At 44.0% G+C, this 17,134-nt stretch overlaps 2 protein-coding genes across 3 annotated transcripts; one reads left to right on the forward strand and one right to left on the reverse strand.

Annotated features, from left to right (window-relative positions):
- Window positions 1-5,506: 5,506 nt before the first annotated feature.
- Window positions 5,507-10,103, forward strand: SMDT1 (single-pass membrane protein with aspartate rich tail 1). Of its 2 annotated transcripts, none has more exons than XM_066634163.1 (3): window positions 5,507-5,736; window positions 8,650-8,790; window positions 9,826-10,103. In XM_066634163.1, the coding sequence occupies exons 1-2, from the start codon at window positions 5,587-5,589 to the stop codon at window positions 8,785-8,787; spliced, it is 288 nt and encodes a 95-aa protein (XP_066490260.1). In that variant the 5' UTR covers window positions 5,507-5,586; the 3' UTR covers window positions 8,788-8,790; window positions 9,826-10,103. The 2 variants fall into 2 exon arrangements, with proteins under 2 accessions (XP_066490260.1, XP_066490261.1); XM_066634164.1 differs by having other exon boundaries at window positions 8,713-8,790.
- Window positions 10,104-11,968: 1,865 nt separating this feature from the next.
- NDUFA6 (NADH:ubiquinone oxidoreductase subunit A6) lies at window positions 11,969-16,871 on the reverse strand. Its single transcript, XM_066634162.1, has 3 exons — window positions 16,610-16,871; window positions 15,518-15,633; window positions 11,969-12,175 (listed from the first exon to the last, which is right to left on the reverse strand). Exons 1-3 carry the CDS (start codon window positions 16,848-16,850, stop codon window positions 12,044-12,046), a joined length of 489 nt encoding a protein of 162 aa, XP_066490259.1. The 5' UTR covers window positions 16,851-16,871; the 3' UTR covers window positions 11,969-12,043.
- Window positions 16,872-17,134: the final 263 nt, after the last annotated feature.

Raw genomic sequence — 17,134 nt, forward strand, 5'->3', positions numbered from 1 at the left:
ACACTTCTAATTATGGGATAAATCAGATTGTGCACCAAGTTAGGAAAGGACAACAAATGCACACACAAAAAATTGCAAAAGTTGAACAAGTAGGGATGTGTTTGTGTCCTTGAGTGAGAACGTCTCCTTACTTCAGACAACATGTAGTCCAAGACTCAGCATTGGGGCTCTTTCATTGTATTGCTGAATATACCTTATCTATACTATCCAGAGGAGAGAAACTTAATGGCAAGTGTGAAGGTTGACCATGTAAGTTTATGTTGAAATTAATGTGGAACTCAAAACTTTGGTCTTCTGTTTTATAACACCAGCTTCATGGTAAAACAAGAGGAAATCTTGTTCCATTATTAATTGCAAACATTATTAATGGCACATTACTCTATATATTTCTGCTGCCTTAATTATTTTCTTTCTTCTTTTTGCTAGACAGGATAATACTACGTGAATGGTAGGCTATTTGCCCTACTCAGTAGAATAGTATTACTTAGTATTTAAACAACACATTCAAAGAGCTTTACATGTATTGTTAGTAATCTTCACAGCACTCTTGTAAGGTAGGCCAATGCTATCCCCATGTTGCAGGTAGCAGAGGTGTTGAGGCTGAGAGGATAGAAGCCTGTCTCAGTTAATGCTTTACATAAGCTATAAATGCAGCTTTGACAAAATGTTGCACTAAACCGCACAAAGTCAGTCAGCCAGTATTCAAACTCATTTCATACAGAGGGCCAAAGAGCATTCATGATGCTTGCTGAGGGCTGAAAGTGCTGTCATTAGGCAGGAAGTGCTGTCATTAAACAGGTCATGACCAAAAATAATCACTTTTTCTCACTTGGGAACTCATTAGCTGCAAATGACAGATAAGAAAATATACATATCTTGATCATATTCAAGATATGGGAGAGTTCAATTTTCAAGTGGACTGCCCTTTCAGCAGTGACACCTCAGCATGGCTCAGCAGCTGAGAGCCCGAGGGCCAGATAAAAAGCTTCCGCAGGCCGCATCTGCCCCCCAGGCCTTATGTTTGACACCCCTGTTCTAAACTGACAGGTTTAGCCCTTGGCTGAGCTCACTTCTGCTTTCTCCACAGTTTGAGTTCATGTCTAAAGGGTAGGGTCCAAAAGGGGAACATGACATGGGTAACTGAACCAAAGAATGAAGGGTAATTACTCTCACATTGTAACTTAATGTGTGACCATTTAATAACCCAGAACCTTATTACTACCACAACATAAGTCAACCAACTTAAGGATAAGTTGAGGTTGTTACCTCCAATAAGTATTCTGTCCTATCCATAATACTTTTACAAACAATGATAATGTTTCAGAGGAACTTTTTGAACATTACAGCCATTCCTGAAATGTATGTTACTGCGGACTCTATGCTCACTCCAATCAGCCCAGCCCCATATTTTGTGCTATAATTACAAAAAGAGGAAATGGCTGTGTTCCAAGAAGAATAAATGACCTCTGGGATAGACCAAGAGAGAGCTGAAAAGAAGCAAGTTGGGAAACCACAGGAAACAGGAGACAGCTTTAAACTGCTTAACCATCTCAACTATGACTGAGATCACAAACTGAAGAATTACAGTTTAACTGATGGAGTTGGATGCATCATTGTTCTTGGCTTCCAGCATGCACATTCTATCCTGTATATACCATATTGCTGTTGTCTGATCTTTTTGATAAAAGGTCTTGCACATTAGCATCTTTAAGCTGTAACTAATTGTTGAGCCAACAAAACCATTATGAGCTCAAATCTAAATTCACATTGATAACAATGTCTAATAGTTTGCTCATCTACCAGTAGTTCTAGTGTCCTTACATATGCACAGCTGCAATACCCTGATATTGGCTATTCCAGCTGGGAAGAAGAACCACAGCAACTACTAAGACAACTAATACAACTTCCAGTTGTGGTGACAATTAAGGTGGTGAAAAATTGGTGAGAGCAAGCTGATGATGCAACTGAAGTATCACCAACTCCATAGACAAATCTTTCTCCAGTACTGCTGATCTGGAACATTGTTCTCCGCACTCAATATACTTGCTAAATTCATGGTGCTTTTCAATTACGTAATGTTAAAGTGCTTTGCAGGTAATGTATATTACATGACCTTATTCATAAAAGTATATTTGCATGGTTGGTGTTTTTCACCTAAAACAAGAATATACTGGACTATTTTATAGTTATCTGTAGTTCAGAGATAATAATTTTTTTTTTTTTAATTTAGATTTTGTGAACTTATAAATGCCACATGTTTGTAACTCTTGGGGTTCACAGCGGGTTTTGGCAGGTGCACAACTGACAGCTGCTGGGGGTCATAAACAGCAACTTTCACACATAAACCCCACCTCCCCCAACCAACCGTGGTGAGAGCGTGTTGCATACACACCTCCAGTGAACTTGCCCCCCTCTTTGGGCTAGCCTTAGGCAGAGGACAGGTGTGCAGCCATTCTCCTCTACACCTGCAAGAGCCAACCTTGGCTGAGGGGTCCTGGATAAGGGTGCAGAGGAACCAATCAGGAGTGTAGCTGAGGGGCATGGCAAGGTGGGGCACAGCACTGGGACTTCTCTTACAGAAAAAGCAGGGTCAACAACACGAGCGCTCAGGTGCTGCTTCTGAAACTTTTTTCTAAAGACTTACCAAAAACTCTTCTTTCCTCTTTTTCTTTTTTTACAATATATTTATTTATAAATTAATAAAAAGGAACAAACAGAATCAATAAACAGAAGCAACAACTAAATGTCAATTTCTACATACATAAAGTATCTGTAAATGTAATGCAAATCTAGAGCAGCGTATCCTCATTACACAGCTTCCCTACCATCAAAATATCAAAGTATATCATAATAATACGCCTTGGTCATCCCTTCTTATGGATTTATTTTCTTATTCACTTCCCAGTTAATTCTTTAGTCTCATCTTGATGATTTATTTCATTACTCTCTAGTCCTCAAATCCAGAAGTCATAATATCATTTCTTCCTCTCATATGTAGAAAGCCAATGAGTGGTTCCAATTATTCATAAATGTATTTACTGACTTCTCTTTAAGTAAAACTTCTTTCCTCTTTTGGAGTGAGAGGAAAGTGGAACCTGCAACACAAAGTTGCTGCACCTCTCCACACCCTTCCAGCAGACACCAAAGTTGCCAGAGTGGTTTACCTCTGCCTGACAGTCTTCCCCCAACCAGGCTTTTCTTTTTGGCAAAGGGGGTCGGAGGGAAGGTGCCCTGGAGGTTGCGCCCTCGCTCTGGCCACTTCTCTGCACTCCTTGCAGTTTTGCAAAACCTCTACAACAAAGAGGGTCTTCCTGCTTTGTGAAGTTCTTGGGGAACAGGTGCCAACCCACGACATCACCCTTCCGCCCAATGAAGCAAGCAAGAAAAACCCCACTTAGCAAGGCTGTCCCGAGACTGGCTGCTCCGTGTTACTTGCCAGCCTTCTGACCCACCTCTAAAGGAACAATAGCTTTCTTATGAAAGGACAGGCAGCTGAATCGCACTTGTCTTTGACTGCTTTCTAATTGCAGTTGCAGTCCAACTATAATGGTCCAACTATTTGAAGTACCACCAGAGGTAACAGGTGATGACATCATCACCAGTTACTCCTGGATTGGGAGGCCAGATGCAAAGCAAGATGCAAAGTAAGAGGCTCAGGGTGGATGGGAGGGCTTTTCCAAGCACAAAAAAGCATGTTTTGGAGTCTCCTACCACTGTTTGTTGTGTCACGGTTCTGGTCTCACTGCCGTGTGGTAGGGGTCCAGGGGTCCTGTGAATACCACCAGACACCACCTCAAGTACCATTGGTGGTACTGATACCACTGATTAAGAAACACTGCTCTAGGACAGTGTATCTCAAAGTTTCTCCTCCATTGTACTGCTTCATATGGTCAGGGTGACCAGATGTCATAACCACAAAAGAGGCACTCCAAAATGTAGGGCATTCAAGAATAATGTAGGACTTGACAAAATAAAAGCTACAAGCACTTGTATATTGATTTCCTGTGGTTAATTTAAACACTATATTACTTATTATTAAATTTAAAACAATGTTACATATGATTCATTATATATAATTAATTACAAGAAGGCAATCTGATTGCTGGATATCTGATTGCTGTTTTCCAGATCTTATTTATTGTGCTTGTTTTAATCTTTTGTTTTAAATAGTGATTCTATGGTTTTGTATTTCTAATTATTGTTGTACGCTGCTTGGGTCCCTTTAGGGAGAAAGGCGGCATAGAAATATAGTAAGTAAGGGCGCAATCCTAACCAACTTTCCAGTACTGACATAGCTGTGCCAATGTGGTATGCACTGCATTTTGCAGTGGGAGGCAGTCAAGGGGGGCCTCCTCAAGGTAAGGGCACGCTTGTTACCTTACCTTGGGCCTACATTGTGGCTAGGTCAGTGCTGGAATATTGGTTAGGATTGTGCCCTAAGTAAGTAATAAGTAACAGCTGAATCCTATTCACACTTTCCAGGGAGTAAGCCCCATTGACTCTAATGGGACTTACTTCTGAGAAGACAGGCATAGGATTAGGCTGTAAGTAAGTAAATAAAGCTAAGTGCTGCCTGCAGCAGCCCATTCACAGGGAAAAAAGGACATTTAAGTTCTTTTCCAGGACAGGTTAAAAAAAAGAGGGTGTGTCCTGGAAAAAAGAACATCTGGTCACCCTGCACATGGTCCACCTATTGGAAATACCACTAGAAATAACTGGTGATGACATCATCACTGGTTACTCCAGACCAACATCATTAAGAGCAAGGGTGTCAAACATAAGACCCGGGGGCCGGATGCGGCCCTTGGGCTCTCAGCTGCTTAGCAATGCTGAGGTGGCACTGCGGAAAGCGCAGCCCACATGAAAATTAGGCTCTCCCATGTCTTGAAAGATTTGTGTGTTTTCTCTTCTGTCAGTTGCAGTTAATGAGTTCCTAAGTGAGAAAAAGTGCTTATTATTGGTTATGACCTGTTTAATGACATCACTTTCGGCCCTCAGCAGGCATCATGAACACTATTCGGCCCTTAGTATGAAACAAGTTTGACACCCCTGAGTAAGAGGCTCAGAGGTGACATGACCAACACCAGAGAGGCTCAGGGGGGACGGGAGGGTTTTTCTGAGTGTGGAAAAGCATGCTTTGGAGCTCTGCCTGCGAAGCTGAGTACGTACTGCTGTTTGTTGTGTGGTGGTGGGGAGGCAGGTGAGGCAGAGCCTCCCCACCGGAGTCCTTCTAAAAGTGCCACCACCGCAGGTGCGCTTGAGCACCTCCCATGGCAGCGGCGGCACTTTTTGAAGGACTCCGGTGGGGAGGCTCTGCCTCACCTGCCTCCCCACCCCCGCATGCCCCTGGTTGAGCAACACTGATGTATCAGACTCTGTGCCTCTAGCCAGGACAGAACCACAAGTGACAGCCCAATCCCTCCAACACAGCCTCTTGCGCATGCGCACTGGCAGCTTTGTGCAATCAGCCTCCCCGTCCCCTAAGTTATCGCGAGATTTGAGGAAACACCGCCCCTCTTCACAACCGTCTGGGCGGGCGCGTAGCTATAGCACCCGGCGGTAGCGGAGCAGCCACCGCGAAGGAAGATGGTGGGCCGCCTGATCGCAGCAGCAGCAGCGGGGGCTTGGGGGAGGTCGGGCTTCGGCGGGCTTCGGCGAACCCCCTCAGTGGCTGTGGTGCCCTCGCGGAACGTCACCGCCACCCACACCGGCGCCATCTTGCCTAAGCCCGTCAAAGTGAGTCTGTAGAGGGCGGGTGGGGGAGGGGAGCCAAGTCTCCTCAAGTGAGTAGGCAGCCAATCGCCAGTCGCGACGGGCTGCCGGCTTGCTGCTGATTGGCTGTCTGTCTTAGCCAATGGTTTGCTAGTTTTTCCTTCGCGGGCGGGCTTAGAGCGCGTTTGCGTAGAAGATCTTTGCCCAATGAAAAGTGCTGTTGGGGGGTGGGGCTTAGAATGCGGAAGCACCAATTGAACAGGTTCTCTGGAAGGTGGGAGCAAAGCTGGTAGTCCCAACAGTTGAAGTTTAGTGCTGTGTTTCTCAAACTGTGGGCTGGGACCCACTAGGTGAATTGCGAGCCAATTTCCCCCGTTCATTTCAATATTTTATTTTTAATATATTAGACTTGATCCCATAGTATGTGACTGCATTTGGGGAAATGTTACAGACTTGTACTTTTAACAAGCTATTCAGTATATTCTTTTAAGGATGATGGTCAATGGGACTTACTTCTGGGTAAGTGTGGGTAGGATTTCCGCCTAGGATTGTTAAAAATTTTCCTGCATGATGATGTCACTTCTGGTGGGTCTTGACTGATTCTCATTCTAAAAAGTGGGTCCTGGTGCTAAATGTGTGAAAACCACTGGTCTAGTGAGTTCCCTAGATCTGGAACTGACACTCAACACACTGGCAGGGGGATCTTTTGAGCTTGTAGTACATCTTGCCCAAGGAGTGCTGCAGCAGATGCACCAGCTTCCCTAAAGTACAGTTCAGGCTCCCAGGATCTGTCTTAACCCATTCCTACCCATCACACATTTACACCTTTGCAAATTTGTGTACACATTTGGTCTCTGTTGCATATATGCAATGTTGGGTAGAAATGGCTCAAGTGGCTCTGTAAGGCTTTAAGTCCAGCGTTACTGTTGTTGGTAGTGAATATGTTGTTCTTCACTATTCTCTAGTGCAGTGGTTCTCAAACTTTTAGCACCAGGATCCACTTTTTAGAATGAGAATGTGTTGGGATCCATTGGAAGTGATAACATGACTGGAAGTGGCATCATCAAGCAGGAAGAGTTTTAACAATTCTAGACTGCAATCCTACCCACATATACCCAGGAGTAAGTCCCATTTACTATCATTGTTAAAACATATGCATAGTAGCCTGTTCAAAGTACAGGTCTCTAATTTTCCCCAAATGCCGTCACCTACCTTGGTAGCATAAAGTCTAATATATTAAAAATAAAATAATGAAATGAATGGGGACCCACCTAAAATTGACTTGCAACCCATCTAGTGGGTCCCGACCAACAGTTTGAGAAACACTGCTCTATTGTGTGGTCTTGTTTGTTTTGAAAACAGACCTTGCTGAGCTTAGCTGGCTATTGATGCAGATGTCACTGGCCCTTCGTGTTCTGCCGTTTTCCTCTGGTCCTTGGGATTTCTTCTCCATTCCACAACCTTTTTGGGCAGAGGCATCTTTCAGAGGGACTCCTCTTATATTTAGTAAGGAGAGTGCAGCTGTCAATCTCCACCCCAGCACAGGGTGACCAGATGTCACAACCGCAAAAGAGGACAAGGCACCCCAAAATGTAGGACATCCAAGAAAAATGTAGGACACGGTAAAATTAAAGCTAAGAACATTCGTATATGGAGTTCATGTGGTTAATTTAAACACTAAATGACTTTATTATTAAACTTAAAACTATATTACATATACTTACAAAAAAGCTACCTATAATAAGGCCACATAATTTAAAACTATATTATATAAAACTTACAAGAAGTCTGTGTGCTGCCTGCACAGGCCCACAGATCAGCAATTGAATTAGAAACTTCTCCATTTTAAATAAGTTTTTAAACAAACTTATTGCAAACTTTTAATATATTTATTTAATTAATTAATTTTTGTTGACTGGGGGATATTAAAAATTTTCCCGATTGATAAAGTCATTTATGGCCTTGACATTTTAGGTTAATGGCATCACTTCTGGTGGGTCCCAAATTGACATTCTAAAAAATGGATCCTGGGGCTAAAATGTTTGAGAGCCACTGCTCTATGAACAAAGAGTTGTGCTTTGAATTGGCAACAGGCATTTTGCTGGATTTTTAAGCTCAATACATGTTTCTTTTCCTAATGAAGAAGACATTTTAAACAGGGTATCTGATATACAGATTTGTTTTCTTAATTGTGTAGTATCTTTAAATGATGTTGTATCCTTTATATTCAGACTTCTATATACAGATTTTTTATTTATAAAGTCAGTCTTGTAAAGACTTTGTGCATATTTTTTCACTATAGGGTAAGACAGGAGTTTTCAAATTCTCAGGGAGTTTGAACTGCAGGAAGTTCTTGCGGGAGTGGGGGGGAGGCAGCGATATGGTCCCCAGGATCATGTTGCTAAGGGGGCTGCGGGGACTGGGATGCACTCACCAGTTCCTGCAGGAGCCTGTCAGGGGTGCAGGGAGCCCTGCATGACCTTCTGCAGGGCTCCCCACAGCTTAAAAAGTGAATGTGGAGTGATTGCGCACCACATCTGCAAAGTGGAGCACGATCGCTGCGCTTTCACTTTTTAAGCTGCAGGGAGCCCTGTAAAAAGGTCATGCAGGGCTCCCCTCATCCCCGACAGGCTGCTGCAGGGACTGGTGAGTGCATCCCAGTCCCTGCAGCCCCCTTAGCAGTGCGATCCTGGGGATTGCCTTCCCCCTGCCCCTTAAGGGGAAAGTGTTCAGGGCTCTCTGGCTGGGGCATTGTGACGCCCCAGTTTGAAATTTTCCATTTATAGGAACATGTCTTTGTAGGATATTTCTTTAAGTCTTTCTATCTGTTCTTGATTTAGATACTTAGGTAGCTAGATGGAGATATGCCGATGGCTTTTTTTCCCCAGAGCCTGTCTTCTGAGAGATATTAATTGATTTCCAATTAATGGTCTGTAGATGCCCTTTGGTCTTCTCCGTGTGTTTGCCATTGTCATTCCCTTCCTCTATGTTGGGACTCAGATCAGCAAGAACTTTGCAGCTCTACTTGAGGAACACGATATATTTGTGCCAGAAGACGACGACGACGATGATTAAAAGGTATGACTGTTTTTAAGTATCAGCTTAACTCAGGTTTTTGATATGGGATAAGGAGAGCATATAAAGTGAAACAATCATTCCTTCTGGGAAGCTGTGCCACAGTTTATTCTATAATCACCTTGCATCCTGTAACAATAAAGCTGCTATCTTAGCTTGTACTAAGCCCTTAAATGTGAGACCTCTAAAGGATATCTTTTTTCTACAGTTTCTTAGAAGGCATCTCTTCCCACCACTTTCCTTATCGTAGCAAGGACACATGTATATATACATACACACTTCTTGTTAGATTTTAGTTTGTATTAAGCAGCAGTCCTATGCACCTTTTTCTGGGAGTAAGCTTCATGGAGCACAATGGAACTTATTTCTGAATAGACATGCATAAAATTGTCCTGTTAGTCATGCTTCTTTGTAGTCTTCCTCTTAAGTAGAATGCTGTAAGTAGTTGAATAGACTTCACACATACCTAACATTCCCTCCAATGGGACTATGCCAGTGCACAGGCTTCTTTAGCAGCTGTGAGGTGTTGTGACTTGTTAAAACATCACCTCTGGATGCTTGGGGATCATGTCATTGCCAAAACTTCTGGGCTGCAAAACTCCACGCTGTGTGATACTTAGCTGGGAGGTGTGCTGTCATGCACCTTAGAGGGAACACAGCTCAGGCACAGAGAAATGCAGGCTCTGGCTACAATCCCATGCATACTTTACTGAGAGTAAACTCCATTAAACATAATGAGACTTACTTCTGAGTAGATGCTTGGATTGTGCTATTAGTTGCTGAAGGGCGCAATCCTAACTAACTTTCCAGCATTGACATAGCTATGTCAATGTGGCCTGCACTACATCCTGCAATGGGGAGGCAGTCAAGGGGGTGTCCTCAAGGTAAGGGCATGTTTACCTTGGGGTTGCATTGCAGCTGGGTCAGTGCTGGAAAGTTGGTTAGGATTGTGCCCTAAGTGACTAAAGTCGTGCCTGTTCTGTAGTTGAATGTAGGGATTGTTCCAATGTCTAATAGCATTTTCTTGTTTCTTTACAGGATTGCAATAGGAAAAAATCCACAGACAAACTATTCTAACACTGATGTCTAGTCATGACTCCTTTTTACTTGGTAAATAAGATATTTGGGGTGGCTGGACCTCTTTCATACCATGAATGCTCCATGCATGTCATAATGAAGACAACACATACATGGATGTACATATGCTTGTCAGTTCAGCAGTCATTATATGCTCCTCTAAGAGGGCTGGGGACTTTGTTCTACTGAGAATTAGAAAATGGAAGTGATTTAGTGTGCAAATAAATGAAAGATCAAGACTTGTGCCTCTCCACTAATTCTTTGTTTTGACATTTCAACCTTGAAAGCTTTCAACCAAGGCTCTGGCTGCTATTTCCCCACTACCCTTAAGAAGAGTGATAGCATAAACAGAATGCAAGAGCAGCTTACTGCTGTGTGTCATACAAGGGGAAAAAACAACACCTGAGGGAAATAAATGTATGCTCCATCTTTTTTTGAGAAATCCTAAATTCTGTTTTGTGATTTATTTAGTCAAAAAAGACCTGAAGCAAATTTGCTCCCAACACTTCTCGTTACATTTTGACATAAAATTCACTGAATATGTGCCACTTTACAAGTGATGCTATTTCACAATGATATATAGTCAGTTCTCTTTATACATGAATTATCTTATCAGCAAATTCGCTTATCTGTGAGGAGCAGAATTGCCACCTACCTCTTGTTACCTGTGACTCTGTTCTTGTTATCTGCAAATACTTGTGCTGATGCACTCGGGACAGGGACTTTGGTGTAGCTATAAGCAGGGATGAGAGGCTGCAGGAAGAGAAGAGACAGTGGCCTCCTTATGAGCAGAAGGTAGTGCCAGGGCCATGCAGGGGGAAGAGGGAGAGACACTTATACAGTATATGACCAAGGGGGGAAGGGGTTGTGGTTATCACATCAAGTCAATTATACTCATTTTTTAGAAAGTTGTCTGGATTGGGTCAATTTTCTGCATCAAACAGACATTGAATTGGCCCATGGAGAATATTTGTAACTGCTTCCAGACTTGTCCCACCATCTTCGGCACTCAACTGAAACTTTACAATCCTGGTGATGAGAGGTCTCTGGCAGGGTACCTGAGGGTACAGGCTTGCTTCTGGGACAGGGGCAAGCCCAGGGAAGAAACCAGAACAGGTGGAGGAGGAAGACAGTGAAGCAACCTGCTTTCCACTGCTGAATTCTGAGGCCTTGTTGTTGGACCAGCAACCTTCAACAGATGGAGGGATAACCTGCATGGAGGAGGAAGCATCAAATGTTGGAAATGTTGATGAGTCCTTGCTATCACCCAGCCCTATAGGCTTCAAGTTAAGATTCAGGTTCATAGAATGTATGGTGAAGAGGGTCCCCTGGAACTAGCCCCATTTATCCCATAGGCTCAAAGATTCCGTATCTGCTAGATTTTCCAGGAACCTAACTCTAGCTGAACCCGTCACCTAACAAGAGCTGACTGTAACAGGATTTGTATTTGAAAGTGTTACGCCTATATCTCACCTTTCTTCCATGGTTGAACACCGGACAACGTATATAAGGTTTCCAGGTGGTATTGGACCCAGGCACTGCCGCAGCCTGAACGTACGTAGCTTCAAGAAGGTGGCTGTATTTGTGCTTTCAGAACATGCCTTGAAGAGCCCAAGGTCCTGGGAGGACTTCTATTATACCACACACTTGACACATGTTAATACTGGATATTAGACAGTGACAGTTTGAGAGGTCTTATTTGACACCTACCAATATCAAAGCAATCAGAAGGTGCATCTAAGACTAAATTGAGATTAACTTAAATTTATATTGTATATTTCAAATTTGGCAGTATGAGCTGCAGGAACTTCACTTTGGCGACAGCCTGAGGGTAAGCACTGACATATCTTTGCAATATGAAAGCAAAGATGTAATATTTGATCTTAGATGCAGCAAAACAGGGACTAAGTGGGGGAAAGCAAATGAGACAGTAGAAGGAACTGTTTAAGTTTAGGCAACTCAGTGACCCCGTTCAAACGTCACCTAGAACCATGCTTTTAATTTTGGTTCTGTATGATGTCCCTTGAGCATCCAGTCTAATGTTCCCACTTCTCTTTACACACAAGGACACTGCTAAGATGGATACTTTCCTGTAGAAGAGCAGTTCAACACACAAGGCTTTATTTGCAAGAGGAGCAAGTGAACACATAGAATTACATGTCCATAAAGTGTGTTTGATTCAAGGATCATGGCCTGCATAGAATTTAGACAGGAAGTCCTTAGGTCGCGGTGTTTCAGTCTCATGGAAAAACCTCATGAGATGAGTCCGTTGCTTCCACACATGAATAGTCTCCTGAAGTTCCATTTTCCCCTACAGCAGATAGAAAAAGTATTTAAAGTCATTACAAGTATTAATAATAATAAGCTTCTTTTCAACCGCAGATACTCGCCCATAAGTCAATCCCACAGATAACTCAAGGGCAGGTTTTGAGCCAACAATCATGGAATTTTCTATTACCCTCGGATAAGTAGGGGGTTAAACTTAGGGGTGTATCTGACTATTGTTTTGTCTGATTTTACTCAAAACCAGCAGCAACTGTTACCCTGCACATGCCTGATCTTGTCTGATCTTGGAAGCTAAGCAGGGTCAGGCCTGGTTAGTACTTGGATGGGAGACTCCTGGGAATACCGGGTGCTGTAGGCTTATACCATAGTCTTTCGAGACTGAAGGTTGCCAACCAATCACTCAAAACCAGATCCTGAAAAATAACCCACTACTAATTGTTACCTAAGAACTGCAGTCTCTAATTTATTAAAAACTTAGTAAAAGATCATAAGATACATTTTTATTCTTTTTAAATTCTGGTCTTCATCACCTTTTTGTAAGCACTATCAGAGTAAGTAGACTGTACAGAACATACCAGTAAAACAGTGGTTCCCAACCTGGTATTCATATACTTCTGGGGACACTAAACAGGACCTTTAGGGGTACTTGAAAAAGAATGGCATAATGGTAGAAAAAGGCAGGTCATTCTCTAGAATGCCTTGCAAGACAGGAATGCCTTGCAAGGACCAGCAAGGCAGGTAGCTAGTTGGCTGTGAAAGCCCCACCAATAGCTAGTTTTTGGTCATCAATTCATGTACGAACCAGTGATTGAAAACCAGCACAGTAAAAAAGCTGAAATGTAATATGGAAAGTGATCAATCACCCAGAATGTCTCAGCACACTTCTGGTGCAAAACAGTACAAAGGCAGAGTCTTCTGTTCTTCAAACAGATAAAAGGTTAACCAATTGCTTCTAAGGAGCTGTGCCTGCCTGCTGCTTGAGAAACTTGTCCCCTGTCTGCCCTTGAGAAAGGAAACTTTTCAGAGTTGAAAGGCTTTGCCCTCTGACTGACCCTGAGATAAGGCCTCATCAAAGCGATTTACATGGCAAAAGAAACTAAACTGGTTCCTTCCCCCTAAGGGACACACAAAATAAAAAGACTCAAAGGGGCACCAGAAAGAAACACTATGCTGGGATGACTAGAGACACTTGTTCTTCCTCTGCTAGATACAGCAATACATTGCACTTTTGTCTGGTTAAGGATCAGACCATGGACAAAATTTAAAAGTGGATGAATGTCACAGCATAACTTCATTTAGCTTGCAAATTTATTTTGGCCAGCAAGAAATGAAAATAACTAACATATGCAAATAAGTACAAAACCTAAATAAACAGAAATAAAAGAAAAACCTGAATGTTGCCAAATGTCAGGAAAGGTTGGATGAAATGGGACAAAAGAGGAAAGCATGTGGATAAAATGTGATTATAACTGAAAATGGCTGAAAGAGCAAAGTGATGAAACTCAAGTGGTTTAAAGTCAAGGTACTGCCATATAAACATAAGAGTGTCACTACTATAAAAAGTGGTTCTTTGTCCAGTTAGCAGGTGGGATAGAGAACTTGGAGGATTGTATCCTAAGTACAGTATTGTGAAACAATTTATGTGGGCTTAAGGGAGAAGATGTCACTGATCCTTTCCTCTGCAATCTCCCATACCACCCTGTTCCAGAGTGTCCACCAGGCATTCAGAAACAAGTTTTCAAGGATTACAGCAGAAGCATCACTAGGGTTTGCTTCACCTGGTGTGAGAGCTCACTGTGTAAACCCCATGATGGACCTCCTCCTGTACCAGACCATACAGAATAAATTACAATATCATACACAAAATCTAAATGCAGTGGCATCCTTAGGGTTGGGGTAACCTCCATTAATTTTATTTATCTTACTACAGAACAGTACAGGTCACCAACAAATCAGTAACCAACAAAAAACCAGTGGGCAACTGGATGACACACAACCGAATATGAGTTCTAGTATGAGGGCTGATCCATGGAAATGAGAGCTGACTCATACTAACATTTTATTGGTTCCTTGCTGTCATAACATCACCTCATTGGTTCTTGGAACAATCAGTCTCATTGGTCAGATTTGAGTTTTAAAAATCCACTTTTTATTACATAAAGCAATTGTGTTTTCGTTTCCTGGTTATTTGACTATACCATTTGATAGAATTACAGATATTTCAGCATGGTTTATTTCTTTGTATTCTGCATTAAATTAAGCATTGAATGATATATAATATAATAGTATTATTCAAAAATACCAAGATGATCACAATTTTGGTCACTATCACCCCCCCCCCCAGTATGTCCCCTGGTGCGATCAGCATTCCCTAGCAACGCCACTGGATTACAGGAAGGTACAGAGCAAGTTAGCAAAAACTGTAACCCCCTCCTGTATGCACACAAATTTGCAGAACCACAACTCAGGATAAAACCCATAGTGGTTTCATCCAATTGTGGTAGTATATGCTATCAAATCAGGGCTTTGATAATGAATTTGCAAAAGCTGAGATTGTTCCCTTCTTTTAACTAGTTTCAACATCCATCCTGAACTATACTTAAGTTTCTCTAATATCAAACTATTCTTAAGTATATCCAGTATCAAATCCTAGATAACTTAGCAGCAAGAGACACTGAAAATAATTATCTGGAAGAAGTTATACCTTTAAGATGAGTCAATTTGGAATCTAAAGTACCCTAGCATATCTAGAAAATTTTGAGTGGGTACTTGTTACTCTACAGAAAAAAATTCTAAAGAACAAACTTTCTTTAGGTAAAGCATGGCAAAGGGAAAAAAAATTACTGCAGGATCATGGGATGTCAGTAAGGGATATGGAGAAGGTCAACTGAGAATATCTTAAGATCTTTACTCAACCTCTGGTAAGACCAGACTGATCTGGATTGTTACTGTGAAGAACAGTAAAACTCAACTCTATTTACCATTTATGACAGAAATACTAAAATTTATGTTGGACATCTACTCTATTCTCTATTTCTACAGAGGTTTAAAAAAAAATTTTTTAAGCATATTTATACACTACTTTTCAACACAATGTTATGAAATTAAAGGCATAACACTGTTCCCTGTCCCTCAAAACCTAAAAGAGATACATGTGGATGGAGGGGGAAATAGAGGAAGAATATGCCAGTATTTGATGTGTATATACTTAGGTTTAGTTAGTTAGGGTATCACCCTGATGGAAACAGCCACAAGATGACACAGCTTGGGAATGGGTTGGCTCTTGCCAGACTAACGGTTAAGGCCTTGGTGTCATGAACCAGTCACACTGTGTCTGCAATGATTTAAGACAAGTTGTTTGGTTTACCTTAATAACCAGCATATCAATAACTCTGGGGTCTGTCACATGGGCATTCTTCATGAACATCTCCCGTACTTTGTCACGTCCCTGTTTTACTGAGATGTCCAGCTGGAAAATGTGTACTAGATTAGGAGCAAAATAATAGGTGAGAAAATGGATGTTAGGACCTGTTCATGTAGTTGCTCTTTAAAAAAAAAAAAAGAAGTCTAGTTGGCTGTTTGCAAGATTATGGGAAGTAAGCAAGAGACAACTGGTAAGCAACTAGTTGTAACATCTGTAAATAGCAGGAGCTCTAACCTATAGCACACACATTTTTTTTCCTAGCTTTGATACTATGTAACCCACAAGATTCTTACCCATTCTGCACAAGAGCTCTGCAAAAGCCACAGTACTGATGCTTTTCTTACCTCATTAGGTGAGACCATCACCCCACTGGGCAGTGGTTTTTAAACTGGGATGTCGGGATGCCCCAGCCTGAAGGCCCTGCCCTCTTTCCCCTTAAGGGGCGGGGGCAGGGAGGAGGCAACGATGCGATCCCCAGGATTGTGCCGCTCAGGAGGGCTGCAGGGAGCCAGTCCCTGCAGCAGCCTGTCCAGGGTACTGGGAGCCCTGTGCGAGCGCCTGCGGGGCTCCCCAGCTTGTCAGAAGTGGAAGTGGAGTGATGGCGCTCTGCCTCCGCAAAACCAGAAGAGAGGACCCAAGAGAGGTCTGCGAGCCCCATCCTGTGCGTGTCTGCGCAGAAGCAAGTCCCATTAGAATCCATGGGGCCGGTGGCGTAGCTGGAGGGGGGCGAAGCACCCAGGGCGGGCAAGCGGCCCCTCCCTTCGGAGCCATTCCCGGCGGGGGGAGCAAAACAGAGCCGCACGGCTCCGAAGGGAGGGGCCGCTTGCCCGCCCTGGGTGCTTCGCCCCCCTCCAGCTACGCCACCGAATTGAGGCTTACTCCCAGGGAAGCGTGAACAGGATGGCAGCCTCAGAGCCCCGTCCGGGGGGGCGTGCCCCCCCGCAGAGCCCAGGAGGACACCGCCCCCCCGCAGAGCCCCGCCCCGAGCAGCAGCCCCCTTGAGGCGACCTTGGAGCGGCGGCCGCGCGCCCTCACCCGTGTTGGGGATCTCTCGGTACCAGGCCCTGTACAGCTCCCGCACGCGCCGCTTGGCCTCGGCCAGGCTCCGGCTGAAGATGGGCTTCACCGCCGCCCCCGCAGCAGCTGCCGCCGCCACCTTCCCCGCTCCGGCCGCCGCCATTTTGCAATGCGACCCTCGAGCGCCCCTGTCACCGTCCCTCCTGCTTTCCTCCCATTGGCTCAGGGACACGTCACTCCGTGGAGGCGCGCTCGCCATTGGCTACCGCGAGAGGCTGTGATTGGATGAAGAGGCTGTGGGTGGGCGCTGGGGCTCCGCCGCGGGGAGCACGAAGTAGTGTGCTCAGGGCGTGCCGCGGGCAGGGCGCGAGGGCTGCGGCTTTGCGGGCGGTGTCGCGGGGGCGCGCGCCCTGCGTGGGGACTGGAGTGAGGGGCCACACGGGAGGCTGCGCGAGCCTTGCCTCTGGCAGCGGGCGGGCCATGGGAGGCTCCAGCCAGCGCGGCGCGGCGGAGGAAGGGCCGGCCAGGTCCCGCCCAGGTGGG

Source organism: Tiliqua scincoides, chromosome 7 (genome assembly GCF_035046505.1).
Source record: "Tiliqua scincoides isolate rTilSci1 chromosome 7, rTilSci1.hap2, whole genome shotgun sequence".
NCBI lineage: Eukaryota > Metazoa > Chordata > Lepidosauria > Squamata > Scincidae > Tiliqua > Tiliqua scincoides.